Source organism: Sphaeramia orbicularis, chromosome 5 (genome assembly GCF_902148855.1).
Source record: "Sphaeramia orbicularis chromosome 5, fSphaOr1.1, whole genome shotgun sequence".
In the NCBI taxonomy this organism is placed as follows: domain Eukaryota; kingdom Metazoa; phylum Chordata; class Actinopteri; order Kurtiformes; family Apogonidae; genus Sphaeramia; species Sphaeramia orbicularis.
This window is the reverse complement of record NC_043961.1, coordinates 8,954,834-8,968,140: the sequence shown is the minus strand read 5'-3', so window position 1 is coordinate 8,968,140 and position 13,307 is coordinate 8,954,834. Positions and strand designations below refer to the sequence as shown.

At 36.6% G+C, this 13,307-nt stretch overlaps 1 protein-coding gene across 1 annotated transcript; it reads right to left on the bottom strand.

The window, feature by feature from the left end:
• Nucleotides 1-8,941: 8,941 nt before the first annotated feature.
• On the bottom strand, nt 8,942-12,821 carry LOC115419171 (transcription factor 15-like). The gene is made up of 2 exons (XM_030133822.1): nt 12,230-12,821; nt 8,942-9,335 (listed from the first exon to the last, which is right to left on the bottom strand). The coding sequence occupies exons 1-2, from the start codon at nt 12,701-12,703 to the stop codon at nt 9,270-9,272; spliced, it is 540 nt and encodes a 179-aa protein (XP_029989682.1). The 5' UTR covers nt 12,704-12,821; the 3' UTR covers nt 8,942-9,269.
• Nucleotides 12,822-13,307: the final 486 nt, after the last annotated feature.

Genomic DNA, 13,307 nt, shown 5'->3' with positions numbered 1-13,307 from the left:
CAAGAAAAGGATTATGTTAAAGAAAGTCCAACATTCGAAAAGGATGATGTTTAACTTATAACCTCCCACCCCCCCACCTCATCCTTCACCTATCCTAAATTCCTACACAAAACACAAAATTGCTGAACATATCAAGGATAGACTGTCCATTTTCCAGCAGCATTTCACATTAAACTAAACTCTGTCCTTTTCGTAGGTGTAATAGTGCACATATCAAAAACAAAAATAAACTCTGTCCATTGCATTACACTAATACCCATATAAAAAAGTAAACTGTCCATTTCATGATAATAATACACATATTAAAAAACAAAAATAAACTCTGTCCATTTCATAACAATAATACACATATTAAAAAACAAAAATAAACTCTGTCTGTTTCATAATAATACACATATTAAAAAAAACAAAAAAACAAAAATAAACTCTGTCCATTTCATAACAATAATACACATATTAAAAAAAAAAATAAACTCTGTCCATTTCATAATAATACACATATTAAAAAACAAAAATAAACTTTGTTCATTTCATAACAATAACACCCATATAAAAGAACAAAAAAACCCAAAAATAAACTCTGTCCATTTCATAACAATACCTATATAAAATAACAAAAAACCAAAAATAAACTCTGTTCATTTCATAACAATAACACCCATATAAAAGACCAAAAAAACCCAAAAATAAACTCTGTCCATTTCATAACAATACCTATATAAAAAAAAAACACAAATAAACTCTGTCCAATTCATAACAATAATACACATATAAAAGAACAAAAAACCAAAAATAAACTGTCCATTTCATAAAAATAATATACATAAAAAAGAACAAAAAAACAAAACAAAAATAAACTGTCCATTTCATAACAATAATACACATATAACCCCCCCCCCCCCCCAAAAAAAGCAAAAATAAACTCTGTCCATTTCATAACATTACATATAAAAAAAAACAAAAAAAAGCAAAAATAAACTCTGTCCATTTCATAACAATAATACATATATAAAAGAACAAAAAAACAAAAAAAAAAAATTCCGTCCATTTCATAACAAGAATACACATAAAAAAAAAACAAAAAAAGCAAAAATAAACTCTGTCCATTTCATAACAATAATACACATAAAAAAAACAAAAAAAGCAAAAATAAACTCTGTCCATTTCATGACAATAATACACATATAAAAAAACAAAAAAAGCAAAAATGAACTCTGTCCATTTCATAACAAGAATACACAGATCAAAATAAACTTTCCATTTCTTTGCAGTCATATGTACATATCCAAATTAAACTCTGTCCATTTCATCATATTTACTCCACATATTGGATTTAATTGTCTAAATAATAACCTACTACTGCATGTTTCATGTTTACTGATGTGCATTTTCGTTTTTGTGATTGTTTTATGTTCATATGAAGTTTGTGTTGGGACTCAATCACCTCAGTGTCATTCATATCGATTGTGTGTTTTACTTTTACCTCAAAACAACATATTAGTTGAAATGTAGCCGATCTAACGGACCTGCTCTACAAACTGAATACATTTGATACTTTCAAATATTGTGTGACTCCTGCATCTGTATTTGACTGTAGATAAGATTTATTCCGTTGTATTGTGGTGCTTTCACTTTCACTTATGGGACTGATGGCTGCTGCTGATTTCCTGATATTTATGGATCCAGTCATCCATCACAGTGGACGGTATGTCAGCCTTTATTTTAGCGACATTCTGTGCCTGTGTCAGGGTAATGCAGTGCAGACATTCAGCATCAGCCCACTGGCATTCGTCCTGGAGGTGCTTGTGCTGCTAGTGTTGCTTTTGGCACAATGAAGTGAAGGAATCCTGGATTTCTATCTGTGTCTGTGTCCGTCTACAGATTCTCACACATCCCACGGTGCTGCTCTCCTGGTGTGATCTATACCATTAATTCATCAGCAGCTGTGTTTGTCTGGACACAGGGTGCTAGGTGATATTAGCTGTGACTGATCAACACCACATGTGGATCCCAACCCCACAGATTTACTACCAGAGCCGTAGTGTGCCAGAGACCAGCCCTCGGATTTCTGTATTTTTTCCTGGATACAGACTCCAAAAGCCCAAATCATTTAATACAGCGTTATTTATGAGAAGGGAACATTAGTGACTCGTGTTTCAAACTGCGTTCAGAAAAAAACAGGAAATGATTTAAGGTGAATGACGTCCCTAAAGTAAGTGGGTTCTATCCTTTTTTGGCTCCTGACCCCATTTTAACATCACAGATTTCGGCCGACCCCAGACATTCAAAACAGAGAGTTTTTTTTTTTTTTGCTTAAATTAATTTGTTTTTGATCCTGTAATAGTTTGCTATACTATGTTTCAAATAAAGGTTAATTTTAGTGGACATTTAGATATCCTCTTGAGACCCAGCAATGCATTTTTGTCCTCTGTAGGGGACAAGAGTTTCACAGTTTAACTGAGAACGAATGAATGAATGAATGAATGAATGAATGAATAAATAAATGCTGTCCACTGCAAAGGACATTCCGTAAAAATTTTAAAAATGCATCTGAAAAAACTGTTGCATTGTAATGTTTCCAATAAAGGCAATTATTTAATGTAAAAAAGCCAAAACTTGTACTTTCCTGGGTCTCAGGAGGATATAATGTATTGCTCAAATTAATTAGTTTTTGATCCTGTAATAGTTTTCTATACTATGTTTCAAATACAGGTTTATTTTAGATGACATTTAGTCTATATAATGTATATTATTGTGGACGGAGGCAGTAAATCCAGGTGTAGATTACTGCACAAAGGGAGAATTTGATTTTCCTTGGTCAGGATATGTACAGTCAGTCCAGCTTGGATTCACAAGGCTGACAATTAATACTGAACAAACAAGAACTCAAATTATGAATTATGAAAGAGCTGCAGCATCTGAAACCTACCACAATGAACATTTGACAGATAAACAGAACCACAGTGCTTCAGTTTCACATTCACAGTTTGTCTGCTGTGGATTGGGATTGGCTCTGTCATCTCAACACAGATTTATATCAGTAAGTTTTTATTTTTATTTTTATCAATTACTAGAAATTTCAGGCGACCACATTTGAATTCCAGGTGACCCCACGTGGGATCCCGACCCCAAGGTTGAAAAACACTAACTTATTCTTATTTACTTATACGCTGTATTTATTTATTTATTTATTGTTGATGTGGTATGACTGTTTTTGTGGAGCGGTGACTGTATTTTGTATTTTGAATTTCCCCTTGGGGATAAATAAAGTAAATCTGTCTGTCTGTCTGTCTGTCTGTCTGTCTGTCTGTCTGTCTGTCTCTCTCTCTCTCTCTCTCTCTCTATCTATCTATCTATCTATCTATCTATCTATCTATCTATCTATCTATCTATCTATCTATCTATCTATCTATCTATCTATCTATCTATCTATCTATCTATCTATCTATCCATCCTTTTAATAGAGGTGTTTTTCAGCACTAACTTCAAACTCTGCGTCTGTTCTTGCTGGCTTCCATCCAACTCTGTGTTCCAGACCCTGATGGTTCTATGAGTAATCATCCGTCACCACAATAGATCCAGTGACGCTAGCTTGTGTCTTTCCTGTTTTGCTTTTACCTTTTCCAAGCCTTGCGTCTGATTCATGCCTTCCTAACTGGCACCGTGGATCTACCACCATGACACTCCTCCTCTCTTTGGTGGGACTCAGCTGGGATATGACCGTTTCACAGGGACATGCTGAGCAAAAGATTGATTGCTTCCTCTGCTCAGATTCTTTGGCATTGCTCAAAAAGAGAAGGTAAACCCTCAGTGAAACTCCCCATATAGGTTTCCTCCCCTGGGCGGTGTCAGGCAGAAGATGCCAGTAATAGTTGCAGAGTTTTAGTCACAAGAAGTCCTCAACGTCCATGTACGCTGATTTATGGTCATTTTAAATTCATGAAAATAGAAACAGGAGGAGGAGGAGGAGGCGTACGGTTACAGCTTCTTAAACCGAGGTTCACTTTACCCAAGCTATGAAAACACAATTTAACCGTGAAAATTATTTATCTATAATTAGGTCCAGTTTACATACTATATCAACCTCTTAAATTTCAACCTTTAAGCCAAAATAATGAGCTGAAACACTTTTCACTGGGATTAGTTACGCAGAAGTGCAACTAAAACAGCTGAGGTCTACGATGTTCTGAAGTTCATGCGTCATATCAGTGCTACAGACTTTCCTCTGCTAATTGGTGACTGAAGAAAAACAACTGTGTGACCTTTGTTGGATCCACAGTCTAACCTTGAGAAACGCACACTAGTGCAGGGCTGTCAAACTCATTTTAGTTCAGGGGCCACATCCAGCCCAGTTTGACCTCAACTGGGCCAGACCAGTCAAATATTAGCATAATAGCCCTAAATAATGACAACTGCAAACATTTGTCTTTGTTTTAGTGCAAAAAATAACTTTAAATCATGAAAATACATGTGAATAATCTGACAAAACTGAAGTTTCTTAAGAAAAACTAGAAAAGCAGTCTGACCTTTGCAAAGGCATACCCCCCCCCACCCCCCCCGCCCGATCACCACCAAAATTTAATCATTTGTGCCTTGTGCCAGTATCAACATTTCCTGAAAATTGCATGAAAATCCTGCCATAACTTTTTGACTTATCTTGCTAACATACAAACAGACAAACCCCTGATGAAAATATAACCTCCTTGGTAGAGGTAATAAGTGCAGTTTTAACAATATTATGCTGAAACTTCTCATTTTTACATGTGCATGTTTGGATCAGATCTGCTAAAGCACAAAACATTTAGTAGCAGGCAGAATCTTGGTCAAATTGCACTTAATTTTCTTTAGGCAGTTCATGTTCATATTTGTTCAGGTTATTCACCTTTTATTGTTAAAAGGTAGTTTGTAAGTATGAACATTTTCCAGTATTTAATGCTATTTTTTTTAAATTAAAACAAAGGAGAAAAAAAAATTAACTTCTCATTATACTTTTCTTTTTTCTTTTGTTCAGACAAGGTATAGTTTTTAGATGTTACCTGCTTGACAGTTTCAACTGACTCCAGGCGGGGGAGGCATGGTGGGCTCGACGGGCTCTGACTGGTCCGTCGAGCTGACCAGCTGATAAATGACACATCAGCAGCATGTCAGATGTGGCTTCTGTGGAAGACTGGAGTCACAGTCGAAACTGTCAAGCAGGTAACATCTAAAAACTATACCTTGTCTGAGCAAAAGAAAAAAAGAAAAGTATAATTACATTAACAGAAGACAAAATGAACATCATTAGCCTTCAACTTCTCATTATTCATAAGCATTATGTATATTTTTTTTCACATTAAACCAAAAAGAATATTTGGAGTCATTATTTTGAAGTTATTTCGCTATTATTTTACTTGCAAATTCATCCCATGGGCCGGTTCTCGATTCTCATCCCTATTATGATAGTATTTTACTGGTTTGACCCACTTGATCCGTCTGTGGAACCTGAATTAAACAGATTTTGACACCATTGGTTGTTAGTATCTAAAGTGTAATTTTTGTATCTCACAAACTCACTCCAGGGGCCGGATAGGACCCTTTGGTGGGATGGTTTTGGCACCTCGGCCATATGTTTGACACCTGTGGCATAGAGTTTTGCCAGTGATACGCGTTGATTCTTTGCATAATTATGATTTTCTAGTCTTTGAAACTTCTGAAATGCTCAGCGTGATGTCATGAATTGCGTAAATATACATTCCACTTTTAATTGGCGCATTATCCATACACATTATAAGCTTTCCTGTGTTCACACCATGTCAAATACTACACAGTGAACGGTTAGGGTTAGGGCTGATGGTTATGTAAACTGTGTGATAAAAGTCAAACATCTGCGATTTCATTACTTTTCAGGCAGTTGTTTGTAAATGTGTTTATCACACACGTTCACATTGTACTAGTTCTGTGTTCTCCTCATGATTAAAGGAGTGATATTTGTCTTTTTTCAATGGAATTCTTCCTTTTCCCACATTTCCCTGTGGTCTCCATAAACTGTAAATGCTCTGCTTGGGTCTGAATTCTTCATTCATTCAACTCCACAGGTCCATTTTCAACCCTGTTTCTGACAAATGACACCAGAAAGGTGGTTTGGAGCACTGGCCCTTTAAATGCACATGAGACATTTCAGGCCCCGCCCCCTCCAGGTTGTTGGCTGTGCTGCTCTGTCCATTCAACCAACAACTGAACATTTAAGGTAATGGGCTCCAAGTTTGGACATATTTTCAGTATGGACTACAACCGCTGCTGCTGACAAACAGTTATGTCGCACTCCAACGTGATATCATGAATTGCGTGCAGATAACACAGCACTTTTAATTGGCGTGTTATCTGTACGGATTATAAGCTTTCAGCATGTATATTTACACTGTATAAAATAACACGCCATTTGCGTGATTAGCGGTTAGTGATTAGGTTTAGGGGTTGGGGTTAGCAGTCAGCGATTAACGTGGTTAGCGGTTAGGTTAGGGGTTAGGGTTAGTGATTAGCGCAATTTGTGGCTAGCATGCCATCAAATGGGGTTAACACGCGAAAGGAAGAAAATGCGTATGTATAGCACGCCAAATGCTATAAACTGGCATCACACACAATGCGATTTCATGAGATCAGTATCCGTACTTGGAGAAATGTTCGTCTGAAGTCTGGACCTTATATGTGCAAATGTCAGGACAGAACTAGTTATAAAACGGAACAAATTAAGAAGGAATTCAAACAGGTTGTAGAAATCCACTGGATTTTTGTCCAAATTAATATAAAGATAGTTTCGCAGCAGCTGGAGGGTTCAAATTCAAACTGTATGAACTATTAGGGTTCAAATACACAAAGAAATGAACCAAAGACTAATAAAAGTGGGTTTAGACAAATATGAGCCCTTTAATATTAAGGCGCTGATATGTATTTATGTAGAGACGGACAGTAGAAGTAAAACCCAAGCTACCTTTAGTTTACAGTTAAATATGTTTGGTTTTCTTTCTTTATCATATTTAGTCCAGTTTTGTTTTTCTCATCATTCACTAAAATGACATTATTTTCACTAATACAATAAAATATTTAATTTAAAAAAATGCTTGAAAACACAGTCTATGTAAAAATAAATTTAATTTCAAAGTAGATTACAACATGGTAAGAAAAAAAAGAGCAAATAAAGTAGTGTTCCAGCAGCGTCTGGGAGATGAAAGGAGCTGTCACACCTCCCACAGAATGAATCCCCCAAAAACTGCTGTGCAAGTCTTTTTGTGAGCCAGGCTTCCTGAAAACTCCTCTGATCGTCTTAGTCTGAGGTTCATCTTAAAGAAATATGCAAAGGGCTTTGTCTCTTCAGTATTATTACCCACATGTGATGAATGAAGTGGCAAAAAACCCTGTGTGTCTCAGTCTGGGAGTCCTTCTAAAGTCTGTAAATCCTGTTTAACCCATAAAGACCCACAGCTACTTCTATGGCACTTCACAGGTGATTTTTTTTTAAATCTTTTTTTAGTCTTTATTAAGTGGTTTATCAAGATTTATTATCATATTATCCTCTGTATTTTGCATTTTTCACTGATAATCAGGTATTTTTCTATATTTCATTCACTGATCATGTAGATGTTCATAAAAGCTGATTAAAATTGAGGGTTATTATTTCAGAAACAGAGAAAATGGAAGAAAAAGTGACTTTTTCAACAAAATATAACAAACTGAGTGTGTCCGTCCACTGTCATTGTTCCAGCTGTATGGGTTTTACTGGTGAAACATAAGTCCTTTCTCCATTGACCCTCTAATTGCGTGAATATAACTTGCGCATTAAAATTTATGTAATGATAAAACGACAATTTCGTCAAAACTCTCGTTTTTCAATTAAAAGTTTGTCGCGTTGGCAAGAGGTGGTTTTTCAGACATAGCACAATTGGTATATCATGGAAAAAATGCAATGGAAAGACCTTCTTCTGCAACTAGAGTCACATGAATAAAAAAAAAAAAAAAAATGGATGTTGACGGACGTTAAACAAGAGAAGAAGAATAATTTTAAAACAAACGTGTCAGTATGTGTGGACACACCAGGAAACCAAATCATTTTAGAATTTAGTAGGAGATAGAGGGGTAATATATAATAATAATACTAATGAATATATCTGTAAATCAAAATAATATTTACATTCGTCGCCATGTTTATGGAATAACGTCTTGTGTCATCTCGCAGTAATAAATAAACAAATCCTCGCATTTGTGATTTAATGGAAAAACAGACATTGCACACTTCTGTTTTTAAGACATTTAGTAAATATGGGTACAGTTTTGCGCAGATGTCCAATGGAAAAGAGACTAATGTTGCAGAAGATTCAGTTAATTTTGTTGCTTATTTTACACTCTTTCACTTAATTTTAGCCAGTATTTGGCTTATTTTTTTTAATGTTATTTATTATTTTGTACATTTATTTATTTTTGTTCATTTTATTTATGATTTAATCTATATAAACTCATTGTGTCCATCCACTGTTATTGATCCAACTCCATAGGTTTTACTGGTGAATCAATGTTGTAGAAGATGACGGTGTTTCCACGGTAACTACGGAGTCTCTGAATGTCCAAATGGGTCATATCTGATGACCATGAAAAGATGAAGAACTGTATTTTACACCAATTATTGACATGGATTGATAGAATTAGTGGATCAACAGGTATTAAACAGTTTACATCAGTAGATGGTTTAGGTTATAGGTGGACGTTTGGGTCTTTATGGGTTAATGGTGGACGTTTGGGTCTTTATGGGTTAAAGGTGGACGTTTGGGTCTTTAACAGTTACAGGTGGACGTTTGGGTCTTTATTGGTTAAAGGTGGACATTTGGGCCTTTATGGGTTAAACAACATACTGACTGAATAAAGACTTTTTAACACTTTGACTGTTGCTACTGTGGATATTTTTTTGTTTTTGTCAAAAGTGAACAACACACCAACAATGCAGAACTCGATCTGACATTACTCACTTCCTGTGTAAACAACAAAATCATGCTCAGACTCATGGGAAGAGAAAATCTGCTGCTGAACGTCCACGTTCTGTGCTCGACTGTGTTGTAACAAACAGCAGATACAGACACAGACGTCCAGATGGTTTGATGCCAACTCTCTGATCTCATACTGGTAAAACAACCAAGAAGGTAACTGCTCCATGAAGTACTCCTCTGTGTTTCTGTGATGCATCAACAGTTCTGTCACAGATAACATATCCCCAGTGTCCTCCAGTGTCCGTCCAGGTCCCAGTCTCACCGCCGGCTCATCTGTCGTGCACTGCCTCCGTGCATTTTCACACAATCCCTTCTGTCTTTGACCTTTGAAGAAAACAAGAAAATGCATCAGTCAGTGTCGAATGGAGCAAACATAAACAGCTGTTGGACCTTAAAACTGATTTTCTAAGTTAGTGTTTGTGTTCTGTGAGTATATAAATAGGTTCAGTGCCGTTCCATAGCTGTCTAGAAAGAAATAAAAGTCCTGTTTTCCTTTAAAGGACATCTATCTCCATGCAGTGAATGATATGGCACCTATAAATAAACTAAATCCCAGCGCAGAGATCTGAGCGTCCAGATGGAGCACGTTCACTGGGTGCATGTGCTTCATTCAGATTACAGCCGGTTTAAAGTCAAAGCTATTTATTAATAATAAATTTACATCAAGTTCTGAGGAGGACACGTTGTTGTAGAACAGCCTTTATGTCAGATAAAGCTGGATACTAGTTCTTTCACTTATTGCCGGTTCTTTCCACACCTTTTGGAAACTGTGCCACAGGAGGATGACATGATGGAATATATGAAGAACTTTGGCAAAAATACACTTAATTGTGCAGTTTTAGTGAAAGCGAATCCATTCTGTGAGAATATATGTACTTACAGAAGCACATGTTCACAAAAAGAAAAGAATTAGAGACTTTAGTTAATCATAATTATACCAAAATAATGACAAAATATTAGTACGACATCAGGATGGTGTATTTATGAGAAAAGTGATTCACAGTTAATCTTCTATAACATGAAAAATGAAGGTATTTCTACAAATTTTTCATAAACAATAAGCACTAATATCCAATATGAAGAGGCATGTCATATTTTTTCTATAATGTGGCAGGTATATTTTCCTGTTAATGCACTGTGCTATGATTCTCAACATAAAGTTTAATGTATATTGTGTGGAATTACTCTGTGAACGTTATAACACTGTGAAACAATATGTGAATACGCACACATTTAAAATTAAGACATTTAAAAAGTAGATTAAGCAAAAATATGCTATTTAATCACTAATATTATGGAACCAGTAGGAAAAATGTGTATTTGTTCAGACAAAATACAGAACGCAGTGAAATCCCATAAAGACTAGTGCGTTTTATTTATCCAATAATTTAGGCCTTTTTCCTGAACTCGCTGCTTTGTTGTAACTTGTTATGATGGTGCATTTCTTGTGTCAGTTCATAAACCACAGCTGTCAAACTTATTTTAGTTCAGGGTCCACATCCGGTCCAGTTTGACCTCAGCTGGACTCCTAACCAGCACTTTACTGCTGTGCACTTTACAAAATAATAATTATAGTTATTTATGGGTGACTTTTTTTTTTTTTTTTTTGGGGGGGGGGGGGGGGTTATTGTTGTTTTTTTTTCATCAGTATTTTAGTATTTTTATAAGTATTTTATAGTATTTACTAAATGCTGCTGACAGTCGGGACCTGAGTACAGTGTTTCGTTTCTGTGTATTTTATATACTGAAATGACAAATAAATGTAAAATATTAGCATAACAGCCTTAAATAATGACAACTCCAAACTTTTCTCTTTGTTTTAGTGCAAAAAATAACATTAAATCATGAAAATATTTATATTTACAAACTATCCACACAAAAAAGATGTGAATAATCTGAAAAAATTGAAAATTCTTAAAAAAAAAAAAAAATTGCTATTTTAACTATATTTTGCCGAAACTTGTGTTAATTATGAATCAGATCTACAAAAGCACAAAACATTTAGTAACAGGTACAATGTTATTAAAATTGCACTTAATTTTCTTTAGGCAATTAATGTTGTTCATATTTGTTTTGGTAATTCACATTTTTACCTCCGCCAAGGAGGTTATATTTTTTTTGCCGTCATTGGTTTGTTTGTCTGTCTGTCCGTGTGCAAGATAACTCAAAAAGTTATGGACGGATTTGGAAGAAAATTTCAGGAAATGTTGATACTGGCACAAGGAATAAATTATTAAATTTTGGTGGTGATGTGTATGTGGGGGGCTTTTCTAGTATTATTAACCCTTTCATGCATGAATTATGAGAACCTTAATCACAATTTTCCCTCCCTGTTTTTATTCCTCTTTAGGCATAAAAAAACAAAAACAATGTGATTAACATTTTTATATGAACCTATTTTTCATGGAGTTGCAAAAATGTCCACTCAGATGGATACGATACATTTAATTTTTGAAACCAAGAAACATGTATTTACTGATCTACTGTGTGAAAACTATGAAATAAAAACACTTTTAATGCTGCTAATCTGATGTTTTCTCATATTTAAACATACTCTAATACTAGTTATTACTCACTTCATGGAGATAATATACAAACAAAAAACAAAAAACATTTTGCTAAAGTAAAAATGATAATTACTGTCTATTAACAATCAGCAACTGATTTACACTCAAATATCTCACTGCATATTAGGTTTATCAAGAAAAGCAAAGTTACATGATGCATAAATGTCCACTGTGTTGACTGATATTGAACTAAAACAACAAAAACCATGAATATACAAGAGAACAGCTGTAGAATAACTGTGCACTGTAGTGACCACTATGCATGAAAGGGTTCAAAGATAGTTTGTAAATCTAAAAAAATTCCTGTATTTAATGTTATTTTTTGCACTAAAACAAAGAACAAAATTGAAGTTCTCATTATTCATATGCATTCATGTATATTTTTCCAAATTAGACCAAAAATAATATTTGGAGTCATTATTTATAAGTTATTTTGCTGTTATTTTACTTTGCATTTTCATCCCATGGGCCGGATTGGACTCTTTGGTGGGCCAGTTTTGGTCCGCGGACCGCATGTTTGACACCTGTGGCATAAATGAAACCCAAATGTTTCAGTGTAAATTCAGCACATTGGCAGATGACCCTGTTTTTTGTGCGTAAACCTGTTTTTGGAGCCTAACGCGGCCGCTCCGGTGCGTCTGGATGCGTTACCCCTTTCCGCTGGTTGCTGAGGCAGAAGGTGCAGATACTCCTCGGCTGTTTTCCGTCTCCTCTCCCCTTCACCTCCTTGTAGACGGCACTCAGACACGGCTGACCGTCGTCCTTTCCGTCTCCGACCACCAGCACGTTGGCCAAGTGTGAGATGTAGCTGGACGCGAGGCGCAGCGTTTCTATCTTGGACAGTTTCCGGTCCACCGGTTCCGTGGGGATGAGCGTCCTCAGCGCCGTGAAGGCCGTGTTCACGTTCTGGGTCCGGTGTCTCTCCCTGGCGTTGGCCGCGTTCCGTTGCCGCACCACGACGCCGCCGGTCTCCCCCGGAATCCCGTAGCATCCTCCGCCGTAGCCCTGGTCGGTGCTGCCGTCGCTCTCGCTCCGGTTCCCCTCCTCGTCGTCCGACATCAGGGTGAGATCTACCGGGTAAGAGAACGGATGCGTGGACACCGGCCTCAGCATAGTGAAAGCCATGGTGGATCAGAAAAGGCTCTGAGTGAGGAGGTCCAGTCCTTTAGTCCAGGAGCAGGAGTGTGCGTTCAGCCAACAGCTGTGCGTAAAAGGCGCAGCGGCTCCAGAGCTCCCACTTTGTTTTGACACTTTCCTCAGCGGATGGAGCAGAGTCTGTGAGGGAGGGGGCTCTTATAGCAGCACCAGTAGCCAGTCAGCTGAGGGGGGAGGGCCCCGGCACATCCAGGGGCTCCCACTCCTCCAAATGTTTTGGCCCTAAAACCCAGAGTTCACAGGCATCAGGTGGGTTTGGCAGAGCCCGGACCCCTACGGTACCGGACCCCCCCATAAGTCACACATTAGGTTTTAGGAGCTAAGAGTTAAGGAGTAAGCACCAGTACGGATATTTTTACGTTTTCTCCACCCATGGAAAAAAAAAAAACATGGTAGTGAACACAAAACTTAAATTTAATCACCACATATAGAAGATTCAAGAACAGAACCTCCTGTTCTGTTCTGTTCTGTTCTGTTCTGTTCTGTTCTCTTCTCTTCTCTTCTCTTCTCTTCTCTTCTCTTCTCTTCTCTTCTCTTCTATTCTATTCTATTCTATTCTATTCTAGCAAGCACC